Below are 24,535 nucleotides of genomic sequence, written 5' to 3'. Positions count from 1 at the left end.
CCAGCTCTCCAAGAGCAAAGCCTCAACAATCTTCCAGCACATTTATCTAATGTATGCAAATGATCTAGCTGTGCTTAATGAAGGTACCATTAATCATTGTAACGATGGTCAGTTTTAACCAGGGTAATCAGAATCCCAGACACGCCTCATATATTCTGATTTACATACAACTCATGTATTCACATTTATTTTAACAGGAAGTAGCATCGTATTTGTGCATTTTCGGGATCACATAGAAACAGGGTCTGCGTTTACCCTGATCATAGCTTTAGAACTGTCTGCCTACTCAGTCAGATATAATGAAAATGAATACAAACATCCACATCAAGTTCTTTAGCTAACCCAAATGCAAAATACTTTCACGTGTTGCAATTAAAAGGCTTGTAAGAGTTGATTTAATAACTTGCCATAACCTCACTATCTATTATTACAATTTACTATTCAATTTTCATTTCAGAAGAAATTAAGGCACTGTGTGGTACTATTGTTATATGTGAAAGAGAAATTACAGCATCAATCTACTTGTCATATGCAATTTAAGTTTATATTTCGTCAGTAGTATAACTACTGGGATTCTTTACAGGTAGCTAGATAGCATGACTGTGTATGCGGAAATAGTGTGTGAGTGAATCAGACGGTTCTGCCAGGTGAATAAGAATATTAAGTCTTTATGGATGACCAAACATTTCCTCTGCATTCGCATACAGTCAACAGCAGACCTCAATGCTGTCAGCATTACAACGATTTCTGCTAAATTCAGGAAAGCTCTAGGGTGGGTAGCTGAGCCTGTTTGAAGGGAAGCCGAATGAGAGCCCATCACAGATTAGACACCCACAGTTTCATGTAGATTTAATGCACCAAGTAAGGGATTTTCTCTCAACGTTTTCCAGTGAGGGTTTTCTCATGCCTCTCTTCCCCTTGAACTACACTCTACATTATAAACAGCACATACTGTAGACTCACGTTCTAACAATAAGGAGGAAGACTGGAATAAATGATCTAAAAGACCAGACTTAATGTAGGTACATTGCTGCTACCTCTTCTCATTACGCACATCATTTAACTGTTAATATATCGTTATGGTTTAACTTCAGGTTGACTTAGTTGCCCCTAAAAGCCACCATCTTCATTACATAAAGAAATCAGATCAGTACCCTGTCTAAACAAATGTTAGAAAAAGTAAAACTATTGAACTACACTATATCCATACTTGTATATTCTGTCCATACAGAGCATCAGGTATTAAAGATAACATTTATGTTTTACTGTATTTCATAATTGAAGCAAGGTTTCATTGTTCTTGCAATAGCCCTGTGTATTAAGTTGCCGCACATCTCATCTGGCAGTTACGAGTGTCAACATGGTGAATGTAGTAATGTAGTAATGTAGTAATGTACACAACCCCACACTTTTCAATGAAAAACTATTACCTGACGCCATATTACATACTCATTTCCATATTCTAATTTGATCGGTTTCAGATAATAAAAATGGTTTAAAAATAAATTGTTTATAAATATTGCAGTAACTATGTCCATGCACATAACAGATAAGCTTACACACATACAAAATGCACATCAAGATGCAGGCATTGGCAAACTACGCACACAGTGAGGCTGCTACACTGAATTCATACACACTGAAAATTCACTCTGCCGCTCTTACTCCCAAGATAACGGACTGATTGACAGAGGGTTAAATAAGGCAGAGTAGGCGGATATTATTGAGCACACACAAGCATGTAAATAGCTGCTAATACAATTCCTGGGGATAGTCATCTTCCTGAATTGATCTATTCTCTACTGCTCTCTCTCACTTTGTCTTTTTTCTCCTGTTAGTGTTTTAAGAGTGAGATATTTCTGTCTATCCTCTTACCAAAAGTGACCTGGACCCCATCTGGGTGGATGGGAGATCCCTGGGAAATAGCGGCGAGAGCCTCTCAGGGACGGAGCCGTCAGCAGTGGCTAGTCCCGAGAGCTGGGGGTACCGCACCATCATCTTGAGATGCTGCTCACAGAGTGCACGCTCACACACAGATAGAGAGAGGGGGAGAGGGAGAGAAAGGAAGAACAGAAACGGAAGGTAGGAAGGACAGAAACAGAATGGCAAAGGACAGCGGGAGTGAGGAGACCAAAGAAGAGAGGGGGGAAGAGGAGGGCAATCACAGTACACTATGCACTCACACACAAGCTTGTGTGTATATGCACACACACCCACACACAAGCACACAATCATACGCTCATACACATATGCACGTACACACATTTTGAGCCCAAGATGGGCGATTCCTCAAGCAAGCTTAGCATTGATAGCTACCTTGCTTTGGGTAAATTAGGGGAAATAAAACAGTGGTCACATAAAAACAGCCAGCCACCTAGCATCCCATTTGTTACTGCAAGCAAGAATGAGTGAGAAGCGTAGTGATCCTTTTCTACTACCAACCATCGAGCTTGGCTAATAGGCTAAGCTTTGGTCATTAATCAACCCTGCGTCTTTACACTTAAACCATGAGCACAGAAATGTACACACACAATAATACACAACACAGAATGGTAGGCAGCACATACACTGGGGAGGTGAGAAGAAACAAAGCCAATTTCTTTACCTCATTGCTCAACAAAGCAGCGTTGAGAGTTCGGCTGATTTCGAACATCTTGTAGTCAATGCTTTTTTTCGTCCTTTTCTTATTTTCTAAGGGCTCTCCTTCAGTTATTGTCTCCCTCTTTCTACTGGAAATGGGAGTCAGTCCCAAGAAAAAATAAATAAAAAATAAATCAATTAAAAAACGGGGGAAAAAATCCTCTATAATATCTGTTTAGTGTCAGATTTTTGTCCCCTTTTCCCCCTTTTTTGGTACACCTCTGGTGTATGTGGCGCTTGTGCCCAGGGTCTCGGCACACGACTGAAGAGTCAATATTTTTTTTATCTCCCCAGTCTGCACATTAAAACAAGCAGTCGGGCTGGCGGGCTTGTTCCCTTATCTGTCCACCGCACACTCGCTCACACAATGCGCTCCGATCCTCACACTGCTCTCTAGCAGATTAGTTTGTCCCAAAACATAGCTCTTAGTTTAAACTCCCTCTCTCTCGCCCTTTCTCTCCCTCTCTCTCTCATTCCATCTCTCTGTGTCGCTCTCTCCCCCCCAACTCGCTCGCTCACGCTCTCATGCAGGCAGCTACAGTTCACTTTGCTACCACAAGGTGGGAAGACTGTTCTAACTACAGCGACGCCACCACATCTGCCTGTTCTCTCGGTTTCCTGTATGTGTATGAGACACAGGGATCAGGCTCATTCATTCCTTCTCCGCCTAGTCCTCATCTCAATAGGGCTACTTAATAGCAGGATGATGGAACACCACCATAAATATATTGTGTATTCAGTGTATTCCTTTTCAGCATGACAAGTAAAAAATAGCCACATAAAACATGAACATTGGTGTGAGACATGCTATTTGTGATACAGTCACCTGTACCGTCTCTCTTGGGTCAGATTCTTTGGGTTTGCACTGTATGTCATTTACGGCTTGGGATACTACAGTTACTATGTAATAGCACGTTTATACAACCCAATTATGACAGTAATTCCAGTGTTACTACAGAGCAACATAATATAATTTCCTGTAGATGTATTTCTACTGAATATAATAAACTGCGTGATGATACCGTTCATCAGTTTGGTTTGACTTCATCTTAAAATAGTGAAAAAGTGTCAGTACCTCCACAAGCAGCATGGCTTGTCTGTCTCCAGTGCACTCACTGTATGTACTTTTTTGCCAGGCCCCAGGAGAGGACTGTGGCCAGTTAATAGCAGCCCATTGACACCAGACCATCTGCTGGTATGGACCACAGCCAGGAGAGGACAGAGTCACTGCAAGCAGAGAAGAGAGACAGTCTGCAATTCTCTCCTAATGCTATTAATGTTGTGCATTTGAACGTGTGATTATGTGCATACTTGCATGGATGTAAAAGATAGTTAGAAGGGAGAGAGTAAGAATATGGCTGAAATCGTACATACCTAGAGAACAGCTGAGACCATACAGCACTAGTCAATAATACAACTACTAGGTGTTTTTTTTCTATCATGGCCTTATTCTTACATTTACCTCACAAAGGCTGTTACCATGTACAACTGGCTTCTCAAAACAGTCTCTCTGGGGACAGCCAGGCCGCCTGTACTCTGGGATGAGCTGTCACTTGAATCATCCAGTCTGAGGGTTGATTTCTCTGTCAGCTGCCTTTCAAGCCCTCTTCTCTGACCTGCTCAGTCCCAAGTCTCTTGATTGCTGTCGCCATAGTGATAGTCTCTTATGCTGCCTGTTCTTTCCAGTCCCCCATGTCCTGTCTTTTGATTTTGCATGACTTCCTTTTCATTGATGGTGCTTTATATGTTGGAAGTCCCTACATGGTCAAACTAAAAAGGGTTTCCTTGTACCAATACTGTACATGAAAATACATGGTGTTCCACCGGAAAATACAGACTAGACGCAATCACTAAGAGAAGTAGCCATGAAAACAGTATAGAGTTTTTTTAAAATCATTTCAGTCATGCTATAAATACAAATATTTTAAAATAGTAGCATTGAAAGGAGCATTTGAAAATATATCTTGTGTAGTAGCAAAACCCTTTCCCTGAGGGTTTCCTGTTTTTCTGTTCTGCTATGAGCAGTGTGGAATGGTCTCCTCAAAACATGATCACTAACAACCCATATCAAAAATAGGCATTGAATATCAATGACTGTACAAATACTTTTGTTTCTCGTCTCACAGTAATTTCATTGAACATCAGTCCCAAAATAAATCCAGCACCATGGAGCCCATTAATTGGCTAGAGTTAAGGGATGACATGCCATGAAGGACAGCTATTCAATTTTCTGGAAATATTGCACAGCACAGTTCTTTATAATTTAAGAAATAATAATGCCGCCCTAGTTGTTTAGCTGCCTGTAGCTATCAAATATGATCACAGGGACAACAATCATTGCCCTCCTCCCAGCCTTATTTATTTGTTCCTGTTACACAAAGCTTATAACTTGAAAATAAGCAACAGAAAGTCTATATGCCTCTTGCTCTGGAGTCATATGGCCATTCATTTGATGCAGCTAATCAGGTGTGGCGGTAATAATGAAAAGCAATTGGCTTAATGACATATGCTCCAATTGTCTAGAAAGCCTCTAGCCCAATAATGGACTAAACGAGCCTAACGTTACCATATAGTCCAAGAAATGTACATAATCTCGAGGCAAATTGGCTCTGGCAGCCAAAACAGCCAAATACTTCATCTAAATGTTAATCAATTCTCAATTGCGGTACGGTTCTAGAAACATAATGCACTATACTTTAATTTCACAAATGCAAAATATACACTTACTCTACACTGTTTTAACCGGTTTCAACACAGTTGCAGCTGACCGTATATATATATATATTTTTTTTTTTATAAATGTATTTCATGCTGATATAAAAGACAAGTTGCTTGTTTCCAAAACTGTACAGCAAGCGATGTGTGTTAATGTTTAGAGCAAGTGTCAGGCCTCTTAACGAAACTCTCCTAACCAGAAGATAGTCCTACTATCGTCAATAGGCGCTAAAGGTAGTTAGCATTTATGAATGGGATAGAAATCCTCATGCTTTAAAGCTGCAATATGTAACTTTTTGGGTGACTGGACCAAATTCACATAAATGTGAGTTATAAGTCTGTCACTCAATGAAAGCAAGTTTAAGAAGCGTAGATCTGTTCTATGTGCACTATTTCTATGCTTTCCATGCTTAAGTTTGGTTTTTGCTTCTTTTACTTTTGTACACCAGCTTCAATCAGCTGAAAATGAAGGAAAAAAATGTGGTTAAGGAAAATATATTTCACAGCGGATTAGATGGTACAATGATACTTTACACTATACTTACATGTCACAATCTGAAATTAGGCAAACTATTATAAATTTTAGCAACCAGGAAATGGCGGAGCGATTTCTGCATAGGACATATTTTATCAATCCGTAGATAATTTAGGGCCATTGGCAACAGCGAGACATTGCATTTCTAAAATCACGATCGAAAATCATGCTACATGTTCAGGCTCTGTAGCATACCATGTTATCTGTTAGCTAAAAAGTTAAGTGGGGAAAGGAGCATACATTGTTAGTGGAGATTTCCAAAATAAGGCTACTTCCACTACCAGAGATTCAAAAATTAAAACATGTATTTCTTGGACCCAAACACATCAAATAAACAACCAACTTAAAACAAACATACCTTCTCAGAAAACTTTTGACTATACAACTCAACAACAGCATGGTTGTGTTCACACCAACAGACTAGTAGTGCAACGACATAGCTCATGACCTACAGGACAAAAGTTCTCATCTGAGAACAGGTCAGAGGTGAGTTTATACCGTTTTACATGTTTCATCAGTAATTAGAGTCCCAGGGGAAATACTGACCCAAATGATGGTTCTTACCCTTTCACAGTAAACTACTACTCATTTGACCATCATTCTTATAAATGGTTAATATGTTCAGGTCCTTTTAGTTGACACCATGTGTATACATGCATTGGGTAAATAAAATTGAGTTCTACATTTTCAAAGAGATTTCTATAATTTATCTTAAAATGTAATGCTCTACTTGAGGCTTGCACCTGCTTTTGACTTGCTTAGGTCAACCCCAATGGGTCGTTACAAAGTTATAAACTCCGCCCATTTCTATAATTTATCTTCTTAAAATTAAATTGTAAACCTAACCCTAACCTTAACCACGCTGCTAACCCTTATGCCTAACCCTAACCTTAAATGAAGACCACAAAGCAAATTGTTGTTGTAGGCTTGTAGCCAATTTTGACTTTGTGGCTGAGGAATCTGTGGAAGCTAGTGGAAACCATCCAACTCCCTCCCACCTGTCCTTATCCCTAGACTGCGTTGCCGTGGCAACACTCAGCCAGCGTTGTGCGCTGGTGTGTTGTGCAAAAATGGAAAGGAAGATGGAGGAGAACATGAGAGACGTCGACGCTGGTGTGTAAATAGTAGTGCTACCTACCTCCTATAGTACCTATATTCAAGTGCATGAGAGTGCATAGCAGGTTGCTGCACATTTAGTTATGAATGAGTCTGGACTGCTGCATCAATCACAGACCGACACAACATCGTTTGTAAACATCACTTTGCTAGTTAGCTAAGTAAGCTTGTTACTAGCTAACGACGTTACTTTGTTAGGTAACGTTAACCTTCTAGTTAGCTAGCTACCTGATATACATAATACTAGCTAGTAGCATGAAAATGTTCAGCAAATTGAAGTGTTTGCCGTAAACACTCTGCCTGGACAGGCAACTTGCCATGCATCTAATGTGCGGGATGTGCTATGTGACTGTGAGTTTAGCAGCTAACGTTAGCTAGTTAGCTAGTGCTAGCTCTGGTCCAGGGCGTCGTTCTGCTGTACTCTCAACCGAACGACGTACAGGACCAGAGCTAGCAAATACTAGCTGTCCTGCAGCAACTGGCTGTGGCAAGTAGCTGTGTAAGACACAAGAAGTAGTGGTTCCCTATATATCTATGGTAATAGCATGGCAGTGGCTACACGTCATTGTAAGGGCTTTAATTAGGTGTGCTTTGCTTTATAAACTGGTCATACTTATTATTGTTATTCCGCTGGAATCTCTAGTACCAAAACCGTAAACACCATAACAACTTTAACCTTTAACTGGCACACCAATAAAAAAATTATCTGAAAATGATTGTTATGCAAAATATGTGTGTTTAGCCTCAATATAGGTTTATTTGACAATGTAAAACACAATACAACCCACATGTGGATAATGCATTTAAAATCATTGAGGATGACACCAAAACTTTGAAAACTTATTTTCATTGTGGTCTTCTTAAATAAACGTTTAAAACATTTACAAACAACATAGTAGACCTAGGCTTCAAAGTAGACCTAGCCTAATAGGCATACCTAGCCTAATAAGCATACACATTTAACACATAACAAAACAAAGGACAGGATGACATTGTCATAACCATAGGGTATGACTCCCTCAGTATATCCGCGATCTCAGGCTCCTAAACTGAGTTAGATTATGGTTTGATGATGGTGATGCCAGATATAGGCTAGAAATGAATAATTTTTGTGTGCATGACTTTTATAGAAACTTAAACTTTGATAGATAATGCATCGCAAACATCTCAACCAGCAGGTTGAGTTGCCCAATTATTTAGTATTGGAATTTTTTAAATCATCAAAAAAAGGATACATTAATTTACATCTTGTCTGCTTAATTTACTTATAATGGAAGATGGGCCTAGTTAAATGAGGACTGATGATCTGAATAAATATGATACATGTAAATTAATGCGTTTACAGTTCATATGCTTAGAATAACAATAACATTTCATGTACTGAATGATATTATAAAACATTTTGAAGATAACAGGCAGACAGTTAATAAGGATCCCATAACAATATTTTTCTATTGTCCAAAATCATATCTAGCGTTGGCTTAATATGGCGGTACACAATTGGCCCAGCGTCGTCCGGGTTAGGGTGTGGCTGGGGTAGGCCATCATTGTAAATAAGAATTAGTTCCCCTTAACAGGCAGCTAATTTTGCAATATTTTATAATCTCAAACAATGCCATTTATTAAAATGATCATGTGGTTTTCATTATCGGACTCCCATATATTTTTAAAACATCCATCCAAAGATGGTTGAAAATCAGGAAGTGAACATACCAGAAGCCATGGATTACAGGCATCATTCGCACTGAGCTAAAGGGTAGAGCTGCCGCTTTCATGGTGCGGGACTCTAACCCGGAAGCTTACAAGAAATCACGCTATGCCCTGCGACAAACCATCAAACAGGCAAAGCGTCAATACAGGGCTAAGATTGAATCATACTACACCGGCTCCGACGCTCGTCGGATGTGGCAGGGCTTGCAAACTATTACAGACTACAAAGGGAAGCACAGCCGCGAGCTGCCCAGTGACACGAGCCTACCAGACGAGCTAAATCACTTCTATGCTTGCTTCGAGGCAAGCAACACTGAGGCATGCATGAAAGCATCAGCTGTTCCGGACGACTGTGTGATCACACTCTCCGTAGCCGACGTGAGTAAGACCTTTAAACAGGTCAACATACACAAGGCTGCGGGGCCAGACGGATTACCAAGACGTGTGCTCCGGGCATGTGCTGACCAACTGTCTGGTGTCTTCACTGACATTTTCAACATGTCCCTGATTGAGTCTGTAATACCAACATCTTTCAAGCAGACCACTATAGTCCCTGTGCCCAAGAACACGAAGGCAAGCTGCCTAAATGACTACCGCCCCGTATCCTTCACGTCTGTAGCCATGAAGTGCTTTGAAAGGCTGGTAATGGCTCACATCAACACCATTATCCCAGAAACCCTAGACCCACTCCAATTTGCATACTGCCCAAACATATCCACAGATGATGCTATCTCTATTGCACTCCACACTGCCCTTTCCCACCTGGACAAAATGAACACCTATGTGAGAATGCTATTCATTGACTACAGCTCAGCGTTCAACACCATAGTACCCTCAAAGCTCATCACTAAGCTAAGGACCCTGGGACTAAACATCTCCCTCTGCAACTGGATCCTGGACTTCCTGACGGGCCGCCCCCAGGTGGTGAGGGTAGTTAGCAACACATCTGCCACGCTGATCCTCAACACTGGAGCTCCCCAGGGGTGCATGCTCAGTCCCCTCCTGTACTCCCTGTTCACCCCGACTGCATGGCCAGGCATGACTCCAACACCATCATTAAGTTTGCAGACGACACAACAGTGGTAGGCCTGATCACCGACAACGACGAGACAGCCTATAGGGAGGAGGTCAGAGACCTGGCCGGATGGTGCCAGAATAACAACCTATCCCTCAACGTAACCAATGGTAAGGAGATGATTGTGGACTACAGGAAAAAGAGCACCGAGCACGCCCCCATTCTCATCGACGGGGCTGCAGGGGATCAGGTTGAGAGCTTCAAGTTCATTGGTGTCCACATCAACAACAAACTAGAATGGTCCAAACACACCAAGACAGTCGTGAAGAGGGCACGACAAAGCCTATTCCCTCTCAGGAAACTAAAAAGATTTGGCATGGGTCCTCAGATCCTCAAAAGGTTCTACAGCTGCAACATCGAGAGCATCCTGACCGGTTACATCACTGCCTGGTACAGCAATTGCTCGGCCTCCGACCACAAGGCACTTCGGAGGGTAGTGCGTACGGCCCAGTACATCACTGGGGCAAAGCTGCCTGCCCTCCAGGACCTCTACACCAGGCGGTATCAGAGGAAGGCCCTACAAATTGTCAAAGACTCCAGCCACCCCAGTCATAGACTGTTCTCTCTACTACCGCATGGCAAGCGGTACCGGAGTGCCAAGTCTAGGACAAAAAGGCTTCTCAACAGTTTTTACCCCCAAGCCATAAGACTCCTGAACAGGTAACCAAATGGTTACCCTGACTATTTGCATTGTGTGGCCCCCCTCCTCTTTTACGCTGCTGCTATTCTTTGTTTATCATGTATGTATAGTCACTCTAACTATACATTCATGTGCATACTACCTCAATTGGCCCGACCAACCAGTGCTCCCGCACATTGGCTAACCGGGCTATCTGCATTGTGTCCCATCACCCACCACCCACCACCCACCAACCCCTCTTTTTACGCTACTGCTACTCTCTGTTCATCATATATGCATAGTCACTTTAACCATACCTACATGTACATACTACCTCAATAAGCCTGACTAACCGGTGTCTGTATATAGCCTTGCTACTCTTATTTTCAAATGTCTTTTTACTATTTCTTTACTTACCTACACACACACACATACCTTTTTTTTCACACTATTGGTTAGAGCTTGTAAGTAAGCATTTCACTGTAAGGTCTACACCTGTTGTATTCGGCGCACGTGACAAATAAACTTTGATTTGATTTGAATGTGTGCAAAACCGAACCTAATTTACCAAAAAATGTTTTTGCTAATTGTGTATAAAATGGGAAATTACAAGGTTGTTTACTTCTAAAACATAATTTAATAATGATGAAATGACTAATATGTTTTAGAATTTTACAAACTCTTGAAAAATATGCTCTCCCAGGCAGTTGAGTTGCCTATTAAAGGAATACTATTAATTGTTTTTAAGTGTTTAATTTAACTAGGCAAGTCAGTTAAAACATGCAGACTGGCACTGGAACTGCTGCTTTGATACTACTTGTACTTTTCACACTACAACCACATTTGTATTAATCCCAATGCATTTCAGGGGCCATAGACTTGAATGGGAAGCAATTCTGGCTAGTCTTCAACCGTTTAAGCTAGAAACGCCATTCAAACTCTAAAACGAGCAGACCAGTCTGGAATAGTGTGCTTGTATTCAGCTTTTTATACCATTACCTCAAACTATAAAATGTATTGTATCCCGGCTCATTTCAATGGTGGAATGCAGGCTTCAACACTCTAAACTGAAATCACTGCCACAAAACTTTCAGAATGTACAAACAAAAATATTTTGAAAGCTTAAAAACACCTAATGATGGCATAGCACTCACTCTAGCCTACAAAAAGTACTCAATTGTCATACTTAAGTAAAAGTAAAGATACCTTAATAGAAAATGACTCAAGTAAAAGTGATACTACTCGTTTAAAAGTGCATGGTTTTAAATGTACTTAAGTACAGTGGTGGAAAACATACTCAAGTGTCATACTTGTGAAAAAGTAATAAGTAAAAGTAAATGCTATACATTAAATTAATTATATTAAGCAAACCAAACGGCACACTTTTCATGTTTTTGAAATTTTAACACTCAGACATATTTTACAAACGCAGGGTTTGTGTTTAGTTAGTCCGCTAGATCTGAGGCAGTGGGGAGGACAACGTGTTATATTAATAGTTGCGTGAATTGGACCATATTGCTGTCCTGCCTGAGCATTCGAATTGACAAGTACTTTTGGGTGTAAGGGAAAAGGTATGGGAGTAAAAAGTACATATTTTCTTTAGGAATGTAGTGGAGTAATAGTTGTCCAAAATATAAATAGTACAGGGTCCGGTTGCATAAAACACCTGAAGTTAATTTTCCCCTCATCTTTTCCCTTAAAGTTTTCTTAACTGTAAGTCACTTGCACAAAACATTTTAAGGTGAATGTCCCCCTTAAATTGAGTGAAAAAGTTAAGGGTGCCCATGAGGTCCCTTAACTGTTTAATTCAGTATGGATATCAGTGTAAACAGCATTTGTGGAGGTGAATGTTGCTTTCATCAGCCCTGTTTACAAAAGGAAAACATCAACCAACTGGGTACTTAGCTAAACATTGGAAGGTGCAAAATCCATGGCTACTAACCTGGTTTATTTTCTTCTGAAGCAATTTTGTTATCCTGTGTTAATTGTGGAAGATTTGCTATCTAACAAAATAAATGTGATCACTTTGAAGATATATTTAGTCAGTGAATCAGGCCAGATACTCTTTCTGCCATGCATGCCTTCAAACTATGGTAAAAGCCCTGAAGTATGGCCTTAAGAGAAACACTTAAGATATGTTATGCAACTAGGCCCAGATATCCGAAAAAACTACTTAAGTAGTACTTTAAAGTATTTTTTACTTAAGTACTTTACACCACTGACTATAATGACTCCACACCTACAAACCACCCAAAAATCAGTCACTATAACTAACACATAGCCTTTGAAAACACTATTAATAACATTGCTGTCACTACTACTACTATATCACAACCATAAATACTTCAAGACTAGCAAGCACACCACATTTAAATGTCCTTTTCTAGTCTACAATTACAAGACCTGAGTTCATAGAGTTCAATCCTAATCCACATGTGTAGGTTAACATGCATGACATGGCATGGTATTAGCTACCTAGGCTGTACTGTAATTAAATGCAACACTATCAGGGACACTTGATAATTATTAATGCATTATCTGCAGGTAAAGGACAGTTTGTTTCACTTCAAATAGCATAGGCTGTTTAACCACCTGATTTAGCACCTGTCAACAAAGCAGGCCAAGCACTTGTTAGACCTGGCTATAGCTTTTAAAGGTTGTGAAGTTTTAGCTAGTAACACCATTTGTTTACAATAGTGAAATCTCTGAACACACCAAAATAAATAATTTCACGCCTTTTTGTTGTCTTGAGGTTTTTATTTAGTTCTAATACAATACAAGTAGATATATTTCTGCAAGGTGACCTCAGTTAAGGCTTTGCCAATAGCATGCCTTACTTACTATGCATAAGGCAGGCAAGCCACATTTGATGCACAAAAGAAATCTTGTCATACTGTATCTACTTCTGAGGCACAAAGTGTGATAATATTGAGATATCTAGCCTTAATATGATATTTATCGCATGTGATATCCTTAGAATGGTGGGGGGTTTCATAGATATTAGTTCAGATGAAATTGTTTGACAAGTGATATGTGGTTGTCCTAGGCAGTGAAGCAGGAGGAGAGGACGCCTTAGTGGGCAATGTGAACAAGCTGATGGTGACTCCACCAGGATACATAGGAGTTCCACGGAAAGGCCACCTTGTCTTTGATGCTTGCTTCGAGAGTGGTAAGTACAAACTGTAATGAGGTGTAGTATCACAATTTAAACTACTGCAACATTTGATACATTTATCACAATAATTGTAAATATATCCACAGACTAGGCTTATTTACGCTAATTAGGCTAACTTAGAATTTTCTTTACCTAGCTTAATTAGTTATAGGTTATGTCATTCTATTTTGATCACAAAACAATCCAGTGTTATCAAGTGATCATTCTATGATGACATTATTGTCATCCCTCAATTTAAAAAGGGCAGTATAAGACTTAGGCTATAGTAAATAATGAATTTAATGTAGGCTATGCCTGCTGGTGCAAGGCAGGTTGACAGGTCATTTATCACTATATACCACATTTCTGGGTACTGTATTACATTTTCAGCCTATTTTTTTTCTTGTTTACTAATATACAGGAAGACCCACATGCACACAAACAGGTTGTTTTGTAGTGCGATCCTCTGATCCTCCTTTACAGATCTCATATACTTCAGTTACGAAACCATTTTATTTCCTTAGATATGTTTCTGTGATTTGAATTGCATCATATCGAAGCAGTGAAATTATATTAAATATTGCCTGTTAATAAAAGCAGAATATTCTATACAACTAGGCCTAAATCATTTCTTTGATTGTGTCTTTTAATGGTTAATTAGCTATAGAAAATGGTAACAAAAAAATGAAAAGGTTCTAAGTGAGTCACTGCTCTTTTACCTTGTCCATCTTCCTAGTTGAAGACTGTAATTAAACAAGTTAATATGTTCCAGAATGCTTTGCAAATGGCCTTTGTTTTGAACTTTTCAACCAAATGAATGGCACTACAATGAAAATAAAGTGCTTTCCGCTGTGACAAGGTCAAGTGGGCAGCAAAGAGAGCGGCTCTGGGCTGGAGTGACAGTGAATCAGTGGGCCTGTGGAACATTCACAATATCATTCTCTGCTGGGAGATTAGGTTCAGGGTCTTCAACAGATGAGACATAGCTTTCATATTCTTGGCAGGCAACCAATTTCTGGCTGTGCAGAGATGAAGTTTAACTTGTGATTCTGTGCTGTTTGGCCCAGCTGTCAGAGGATAGACTTTTTAAGTTGATTTTTTTTTTTTGACTTTGTTTATTTGGATAGAGTTTGAAACTTCTGAGAAGAATCTGTGTTTTTCTCCCAGACATAATACTGAATAAACAAGTGATTAGAGGTTTATTAGACACCATTTTTTAAGGTAAGCTTATACTACCGAACGGCACTGTCAATCAAATTAAATTCAGATGATAGGGTATTACTATAATATCATATGATATTGTCAGTCACACCATGGCACCACATAACAGGTGAGAGGTTTGAAAGTTAAGAGATAAACAAAGAGCTTCTAACTAAGATCTGGGAAGCCATGAGGATTTGAGGATTTGTCTATAAGTGAGTGTTATGCTCGATCTCGAGTTATAAATGAAGATTAAAACGGCTATGCATGTGGCCTGTCAAAGGAGAGTGAATAGAGGGGAGAGTAGACAAACATATGTTTTAGGAGGTTGATATGGATCTTAATAAATAATCAGGAGACTTACGTTTCTTATGGGTTTTTAAATAAGTTTCCTTATTTTCCCAGATGACATGCTCGGAGGACCTCAGACATTGATTAATGGGCGTTGAGCTCACAGACTGAGATCCGCTAACATGTATAACATTACCCCGATGTCTCTAGGTCCGGAAATTCTCCTGAATGATTTATGGAATTGATATTAATCTCTTTCCAGTAAATGCATTACTGAAGTTGGAAACGGAGAGGAATTGAACTACGCTAATGTCAAATTAATGTTGTGTTGCTGTTTCAACGAAGCAACACTGCAGCTAGGCTAACTGTTTTAACCACTTATAAGCCAACAGGTCTCCTATGAGGACTAAATGATTAAAAGTCATTTTTGACTTCAGTGGTCATATGGTGAGTATCTGTCAATAAATTTCACAAGGAGTGATATGTTTTTTTCAGGACTTAGCCCTCACTGTCAGTAAAGAATTGGGGTTTGTTTTGTTGGTGGAATTGAGAAACAAAGAGGACTATTCCTAATCCAACGATTTGGCATTGCCTACCTTGAATAGCAACACACATTCAATATCAATGTATTTTCACTGAAGAAGAATGCCTTTCATATTACCAAGGTGTAAACATATTTAAAACATGTTCGTTTGCCAAGAAGATTCTAGATCAATATCTACTGTTGAATATCTACTGTTGATGTAGTGCTTAAATTTACCCTTTAGATTACATCAATATCTAGACAGTATCACTCACCGCATGGTCAAATAACTAGCATCCATATTTCCTTATTTTGTGAAGGTCTCACATTTCCAATTCATACATTTGTTATGCAATATGACACTGACAGGAAGAACATTTGAATAGCCTTATAGAGGCTACTGTACGGATCACTATATGGATCACATCTCCTCAAACATAATTTATTGTCTGAAACGTGAATTCAAGCAGACATTTATTTGAATTTATGCGGAGATATCACTCAGTGAGATTCATCCTGCCAATATTGCCACTTTTTTTTGTAGGACAGCTGTCAACATTTTCCATACATTTTAGAAACTAGAGATTTTATTTGATTTCTTTAGTATCCCTGCTAATAAATTCTAATTGGTTTATTAAAACAGACTACGGTAATGTAAGCCGTTTACTAAATGTATAAAACCCCTAATTTACATTTAGATGAGACATAATTCAGTTTCTTGTCAACCATATGCAGATTATGTCAGTGGTATGTATTTTCAGAGGCATTGCAGCCCACAGGTCTCTGAGTCACACTAGCTTCAGCAGTCCTCCTTCCTTTGCTTTTTAAGATAATACAAGAAAATGCAGACTTTGATAGTATAGAAAATAATGACTATTTCCTCAAGCTGTCATTAAAACCATATTGATGGTTCTGTAGATATGGAGGTATGAAAAACAATGTCAATTTTCATAGACTTCTATATGCTAATTGAGTTTTAATAGTTATAATGATCTCTTTAGCCCATCAATTTCATTTTGTTATGGATGTTTATGAATCAATGGGTTTTTATTTAGAGAAAGGAACATATTTGTATCTATTATTACGTGGACCTTTATCATTAGTTTTACGATGTGTACATGGAGAAGTTAAATGTTTGTCACTTTGACAGTTATTTTCTATCAATGTCAGACAGAATTATGGCATTGCTTTAATGTGAAAGCGCGATTAGTGCTTGAAACATAATTCTTTACTTGGTAATATTAGTCACCAATCACAAATCAAATGAGCTCCATTAGTTTTACGAATAAGCAGAAATAATCTAACTGTCAAATTAGAATAAATTTGAAATATTCTATACAGTGAATCATTTTCCAGAATTCAACCTGTGCATCCATCTGTGCACAATTAGGATTTAGCTAAACCATTCTGTAGCTTATATTTGTAGGAAAATCTTTCCTACAAATATATTAATAATAAAGTACTTGTCAGATCTAATGATGAACTTTGAGAGCTGCCTGTAGGTATTCAATTGAATCTTACATATTTTTGTGGATTCTGAATTTAGGTGGTCAATGGCTTGATTGCCTCCAGCACTGTGTTTCTGGATGGATGACACTGACAGTGTTAGCATATTGTTTTACTGTTCCTGTTGACCATTCACACAAGTAATTAAGCCATCATTGATTATTGAACTTGGTCTTCAGACATCGAGTTGCATGGAGAGGGAGACCGAATCAAAGTAAAGCCTTTGGAGATCGTAGATATTTAGTAAGGTTAATTGATAAGCGTACGGTACCCTACAACAGAACTCTGACTCACATATTCATGTGACCTTCCATTGTGGGATATGCGGTACCTGTAAAATCTTCTAATTGACTTGTTTCACACTGACTGCAGACACAACTCATTAAGCCTCATTGATTGTTATGAGTTCGGCTGTAATATCCAAAATCACCTGTAATTGCCAACATCTTTTGTCTAAGTAGCAGTTCAGCAAACTTTGTATTTTGTTATAGACCTATTGTAAGTCACTGCTGTTTTTATTTAGCATTATTCCTCTTTCTCAGGCCACAGCTTTGATACTGTCATGTGAGTTGAGGGAATTAGTAATAAGACAGATAAAGAAGTAGGGATATTATGATGGTATGCCAGAGAACAGGGAAAAAGTCTAACTGAAGAAAGAAAAGGTGATTTATCAAGTCGAAACAGATGCTCTTTTCACAGACCTGGATGTGCTAGCGACTAGCGAGTGTTTTTCTATTTGCTATGCAGATAACTTGAGTCCACCACAGCATCCACTGCTGTTGGAAGCCATTTCCCTTCACACTTCATCAACTGTCTTGCCTGCATGCGTCTGCCACTCGCTTTCACCATTTTCATGGAATATCAGGCTGATGCACCTCATTCATGCTCTGGGCAAATCCTGTGCCCACCTATCAGACATGGCATAGTGTTGTTTTTCCTACTGAGATAACACTGCATATTTATTTTTTTAACCTTTATTTAACTAGGCAAGTCAGTTAAGAACAAATTCTTATATTCAATGATGGCCTAGGAACAGTGGTTTAACTGCCTTGTTCAAGGGCAGAACAACAGACTTTTATCATGTCAGCTCGGGGATTCGATCTAGCTACCTTTTGGTTACTGGCCCAACGCTCTAACCACTAGGCTACCTGCCCCATATACACTCATAGAAAAAAAGGTGCAATCTAGAACCTAAAAGGGTTCTTCGGTTGTCCCCATAGGATAACCCTTTGAAGAAGGCTTTTGGGTTCCATGTAGAACCTTTTACACAGGGTTCTACATGGAACCCCAAAAAGTTCTACATGGAACCAAAAAGGGTTCTACCTGGAACCAAAAATGGTTCTCCTATGGGGACAGTCGAATAACTCTTTTTTCTAAGAGTGTAGGGAGGGGTTTCCTTCCAAAATATAACAATTTCTGTACCATAATGTTTATTCATGTGGCATTTTGTGTTTCTAACCGTTTGTGATGTAAATGTTTTATCCAAATTTGGAAAACGAATGTAATTTATGCAACTTTTACATGGCTACAGTGTAACAGATAAAATGTAAATGTTCTGCACTGCTGACTGCTAAATGACATCAAAGAATGAGAAAATAAGACCAAATTATTGTGTACAAATCATTTTAAATGGAAGTTTTGTTTTTATATGACATGGATACCTGAAATGCCAACTAAATGTGTTAACATAGTCTGAGGGGAGTAAGTAGCAACTGAATGAATAAGCAAAAGTAGGGCATATACTTATGTTTATTCTTGATAATAAAATTCTTTCCAAATGCAAAACGAATGTATCCGCCATAGACATTATAGAAAGTATGGAACCTCTGAAGCATTTCATGGATTTGCTACGTGGATTTTAAATCATGCACAGTAATGATAATAGATGAAAAAATATTTTTGGAATCAGTGAACAATAGAAAACTGTAAAAAATTGACTAAAAGGATTCTGCAGAGAGATTACTAATGAGGATAAACACTATGAACAATTCCTGCACTGTTCACTGCTGATGAAGGTTTAATTGTTTTTTTCTTTTCCCAAGCATTTTACGGATTCTCTTGCCTTATCTTCTCTTAGAAGTGTTCATGTTGCAATTGCAGAGCCCATCTACAGGATGAGTGATTACAGCCAGAGCCAAAGCAACATTTAGAGAGGAAAAAAACTAAACAGGAACTGAACGAATGCTGGGGGGAAATGCAGTCAAGCTTGTCAGAAGACATTTATATACTCCAGAGTAACCATGAATCAAGACAGTTGGGTCTTCATTGATTAAAGAAGAAGGAAACGCTTTAACAATCAAGCAAGATGCTTAGCACAAGTGGTTTGGAGAGGGCTGAGCTACAGTGCCACTCCTGATGTCCTGTTGTTGGTTTTATTCCAAGACTAAAATGTGATTAAAATATAACATAGCGGAAGGCAGTAGACAAAACTTGTTTTTCTTCTGAAAAGGAAAAACGGATTTAAAGCTGTACATCGTGATTTCTGATTAGATTGGTAACCAAATATAATTAAATTAAGGATATACTGTAAAAGTTGCTTATTTATCTTTGGATCGTGGGTATAATTTTGGATGTCATTGCATCTTACAGTCACTAGCTAGCCATTCCACATAGGCTAAAATTCATGTTTTAACTTTGTCTTATATAAGCTTATGTAACTTTAACTGAGTTCTGGGTTTTCCAGATGAATATTTTGTTGTGCAGTAACACTTAGGCTATGACTCTGATGTATTGAGAGGAAATCTAGCCTCTCCGTCTCCCTTACTTGTCCTTGGTATTGGATTGGCTTCACTGCCCAAAACACTAAATGGTCTTTTCACATTTTCTTTTTTTTTAGCTTTTTTTCTTCTTCTTTTAAGTCGGGAGGAGATTATGGAGATAAATTTGAACTGTCAAGTGAGAGTCGGCTAGACTATTCCTTTTGATTTATTCTATTTATCAACCATTTATAACTATGAGTTAAAATATATTTATTTATATTATTACATGACATATTATTACATTTTTGTCCATTACCTTGCTTTCTCAACCTCTTTTCTGGACTCTTTTTTGTCAATTTTTTATTTCCTTTTACGTCCCATCTGATACCCAGTGGGTGTTGTGTCGTTATATAGGCATGGCCCTGAAGGAAACAAAACATCCCAAGACTAAGGTGCTACGCTTAAGCAGGCATAGAGCTTTGTAGCTCTGGAGACATGGGCAGCCATTGCACTTAACCCAGGGTCACAGCATGAGCAGAATCCTTGCCAATCCCCTTGCTAGTCTGTAGAATACACTTTGCACAGGCAAAATACTATGTTAATGATGTACAGAAAAAATACATATTGTAAGAATACTTGCTCCATTTTTTCATTGCATGTTTGAGCAGAGCAAACTTTTCAGAAGAGTCCCATCTAGTGTCATAATATTTGCAAGCTACAGTAGTCTCAGTTATCATACGTGTCTGTGCCATGTCACTGAGCGAGGCAGGGGAGGTGATATCAGGGTTGTGCAAAAGCAGAGCAAATGAATCGGCCGATAATCCTGTCTGACATTCTCGCCTGCCGCTCTTGGTTTCATCTAATCAGAGAGGGAACACATGGCCCAGTTTGCTCTGACACGGACACTTCTCCTGGCAGAAGTAGTACAAACATCTTCAATATTTTGAAAGTTAATTGTTGATTGTTGAGATACATAAAAATATTGAGCTGGCCTCTTGTTCTCAAAATGTCACAAAATGCTAGTAACCACACAAATGTTTTGTAAGATTTGTAGGGTAATTGTTTCAACAGAAAATTCACATTGCTGGCAAATGTTTCCTTTACATGGTGGTGCTTTAACGATAGGTAGAAAAGGTTAATTTATGCATATTATTTTATAATGCAACAGTCGTACACTTTATTGCCATTATTGCTCATGTAGCCTACTTAAAGGGATAGTATTAGATTTTGGCAATTAAGCCATTTTTCTAATGTACTTACCCAGAGTCAGATGGATACTGTTCGGGTAGACTTCCAGTCATTGTGCTAACACTAGTTAACAATGGCTTGTGACACTACCTTCAACTTCCTTCAACTGCACACAAAGACATAAAAATGCATTTCAGGTTGATGTTGGCTTGCTCCCCTTTAGTGTTGACATGTGTTTGTGTGCTAGTACAGGATGTTTGGCTGTGATGAATCATGTTTTTCGTTGTCTCTAAATGATACAGAGATGGTGGTATGGGGATTCTGGGCCTTCGGGTCATAGTCCTCAGGGTCCATGCTTCTCCTCAATCTCTCAGATGTTAATATGTTGTAAGTGAACATGACGGCAACAAGCTTCTATTGCACTTGTGGTGTGTGAACGCAGAGCTCCAAAGATGGAGTAATTCATTTCCAAGCAATCCTGATTCCATAAACACAGTTTCTAGGCAGACGTGTCATTTCTCATCTGAGGCAAGAGGGTGCAGTTTGTGAAAATGGCGAGGATTTGTAACGCTTTACCAGTTCATGTTTTTTAAGCTGCCTCTGTTTATTTTGCTGATTTATTTAGAATGCCTTCCTGAGATGAGCTTCATTCATGTGTCAGGTTTTGTTTGATATCACAAATTCATGCGCAGAATATGTTTGTAAAGTGAAGTGCAAAATATAGACTATTTTGATAGAATACATGAGATTTTGATACAGACAGCTGTCTTGCACTATTCAGAGTAGACAACATTGAAATGTACACCACATACAGGTTTATTAAGATCTCATATTGAATGTAAGTATGTATCTCCTTTAAAATAATTTAGTTGAAGGATTGCAGAGATACTTTGGTGTCACAGGCAGAATAGAATATCGGATATTTAGCCAGGTACAACTGCTTTCAGTGGTTTGCATTTGTTAGTGATGACCAGTTGCTTCAGGGTAGGTAGACTTGACAGAGCTTCCTACCAGGATAATGACTTTATATTGTTTCTGTCTTCCCTCTGCCAAACACTGTGCATAATATGCAGGCCGGGTTCTGCCAGATTGGGAGAGAAGTTGTGAAGCTATTAGACGATCATATTCTCAAAGGCTATGCTATAATTCAATTTCTGCCGCTACAATATTCATTGATGGGGCAACCACCTATGAATGCCATCTTGGTAGAAATGGGATTTTAGCGCTTTTTAATGTTTCTGCCTTGATTTATTTTGACACATGAGGATAGTGGATGTATGCCTATAAGATTTTATTGAAATGCTCAAGGCTAAACAACTAGTCTTGATGTAGGTTAATGTGCATATCTCAATGATTGTTATGACTAAGCTAATTATTAATCCCATTTCCTAATAACACGTCGCCATGATATGCAGTACAGACAAGTTGTCACGTCCTGACCATAGTAAGTTGTTATTTTCTATAGTAGAGTGGTCAGGGCGTGACAGGGGGTGTTTTGGGTGGTTGTTCTATGTTTTCTATTTCTATGTTTAAGTTCTAGTTTTTCTATTTCTATGTTGGTATTGTTTGGGTTGATCTCTAATTGGAGGCAGCTGATCCTCATTGCCTCTGATTAGAGATCATATTTAAGTAGGGTTTTTCCTCTTCTGGTTTTGTGGGTTATTATCTTTTGAGTAGTGTGTTTTCCTCTCTGTGTCACGTTTTTTTTTGTGTATTCAAGTATTTTTCGTGTATTGCATTTAGTTTCACAATAAGTATAATATGTGGAACTACGAACACGCTGCATTTTGGTCCGATCCTTCAAACAGCCGTGACACAAGTCAACAAATTGATTTAATCTTATCTGATTTTGACATGGATGGACATAAAAACTTGTGTGGTCAAATATCATGACAGACAGCTTATTTTCTGATGCAAGCCTGGCCCTTCACATACATAGGCATCACATTGTGAGAGATTTGTCTCTTCAAAACACTTGAAAGGATTTTCTAGCAAATGTGAGATGCCTCTATGGACTCCAACATCTACCAGAAAAACAATTTGAGACTGCCCACTGGCTGTGAATAAGGGCCATTTGAGTATTTGAACAATCTTTTTCTAATGAGAGGGACACTTTGCATCCCTCTTCTGAAGAATGTTAAATCTGCGCTCTGCTCTTGGAAATCTCTGGGATCTGCACTTCCTGCAGTGATGAAGAATTCGTAGCTGAAACATCCCTCTTCACTATTTTCTTTCTTGATAAAAGATTTTTGTAAATTGATATGTCCAAAATATGCATCTTCTCTTACATCCAATGCATTTAATAGAGATTAGGATGTCTGTGGATGTGATGTCTTTGCCTTTCTGGTATTTAAAAAAAAGTTATTATTCAATTTTTTTGGGGGGTACTTTTTGACTTTGTTATATATATATTTATTGCTCTGTTGCTTAATTTCTCTCAAGTAATTGCACCATGCTTGGGTACAGCTTGCCAGAGTGATTGCACAAAAACCTGATCCTCTGCCAAGCCTTTTGAATGACTTTCAATATAGCCTTTTTCCTGTCCTTTCATTTTTGTGTAAAGCTGGCAGTGCATTGACAGTAGCAGCACTTTGTGTAATTCCCCAGATTGAAAAGCTGTTTCACAATGAGAGATTTCCTCAGCGTTGCTCCTGACGGTTTGAAACCACACTGGGATTTACAGACATCCTCTTCCTGACTAGCTCAACTCTCAGATTCACTTCAACCTCCCCTTAACTATGGGCCTATCCGATTAATACACAATACTGGACAGGTGCAGGTAAAAAAATATAAATATTTTCGAACAAATTCATAGCAGTGATGTTGATCCTCAGTTTGGCCTGTGACTTTGACTCTGAGGGTTGGCACCTTCCTCTCTGTCACACTGTATTGAGTCACTTACTGTCAGATTACTTGCCAGGGGCCTCATTGGGGACCCTGCCCTCTCCTCTTCTATTGGGGAGATTTGTTTTGTTTCAAATGAAAGGACGTGCATGGAGAGAAGAGCCATCCTAGTAGTTCACTCTCCTTTTGTCTCCACTTGCATTTTCAGTGAAACTTTTTTTTTTCTGCTGACCTATTGGTGTGGTCGTTGATTTCTAGTCTCCCTTGTTTCTCCCCTTTTCTTTTTCCCACTCCCTGTGTTCCTGAACTCATTACAGCTCAATCAGCCCAGCCCCAAGCACTGAAGTGTGCACCCAGAAGGAGCAATAACTGTAAATAACCAGGACTGCAGGCTTCCCGATAACATGTTACCAAGATGATAACAGCCCTTCTTAGCAGTCCTGTTGACCTTCTCCTTGCCTTGGGCTCGCCAAGGACCCTTCAGCTCTCTCTGTTTTTATCTCCAAACTCTCTGCAGGGAAGATTATTCTCCTGTGTTGTGAGAGGAAGAGAGAGAGAAAAAGAGAGGGAGAGTGTGTCTGGGAGAAGAAGAAACAAAACAGACAAAACAACAAAGACGAGACCTGGACTGTTGTCCCTCTGCCAAAGCCTCTCTTGTCCTTTGTAGGCCTCCACATAATTAACTTGTAAGAAGATAGCATGAAATTGGAACAGACTTGT

General features: G+C 38.9%; 2 protein-coding genes across 9 annotated transcripts in view; one reads left to right on the top strand and one right to left on the bottom strand.

Annotated features, from left to right (window-relative positions):
- Window positions 1-3,124, bottom strand: part of elavl4 (ELAV like neuron-specific RNA binding protein 4) — an 85,550-nt gene extending 82,426 nt beyond the window's left edge. For 2 of the 6 annotated variants that reach the window (XM_029707242.1, XM_029707243.1), the window contains exons 1-2: window positions 2,606-3,124; window positions 1,876-2,007 (exon numbers count right to left, since the gene is read on the bottom strand). In XM_029707242.1, coding sequence (XP_029563102.1) covers window positions 1,876-2,007; window positions 2,606-2,653 — 180 coding nt within the window. In that variant the 5' untranslated portion in view covers window positions 2,654-3,124. The remainder of the gene's footprint in view (window positions 1-1,875; window positions 2,008-2,605) is intronic. The other 4 variants (XM_029707240.1, XM_029707241.1, XM_029707244.1 and 1 more) reach the window with 2 other exon arrangements.
- A 2,701-nt stretch (window positions 3,125-5,825) lies between these two features.
- agbl4 (AGBL carboxypeptidase 4) overlaps window positions 5,826-24,535 on the top strand; it is a 405,619-nt gene continuing 386,909 nt past the window's right edge. For all 3 annotated transcript variants that reach the window (XM_029707237.1, XM_029707235.1, XM_029707236.1), the window contains exons 1-2: window positions 5,826-7,003; window positions 13,457-13,579. In XM_029707237.1, coding sequence (XP_029563097.1) covers window positions 13,562-13,579 — 18 coding nt within the window. In that variant the 5' untranslated portion in view covers window positions 5,826-7,003; window positions 13,457-13,561. The remainder of the gene's footprint in view (window positions 7,004-13,456; window positions 13,580-24,535) is intronic.

Source organism: Salmo trutta, chromosome 22 (genome assembly GCF_901001165.1).
Source record: "Salmo trutta chromosome 22, fSalTru1.1, whole genome shotgun sequence".
NCBI classification, from domain to species: Eukaryota; Metazoa; Chordata; class Actinopteri; order Salmoniformes; family Salmonidae; genus Salmo; species Salmo trutta.
The sequence above is the reverse complement of the archived record's forward strand: the minus strand, read 5'-3'. Positions and strand labels throughout refer to the sequence as shown.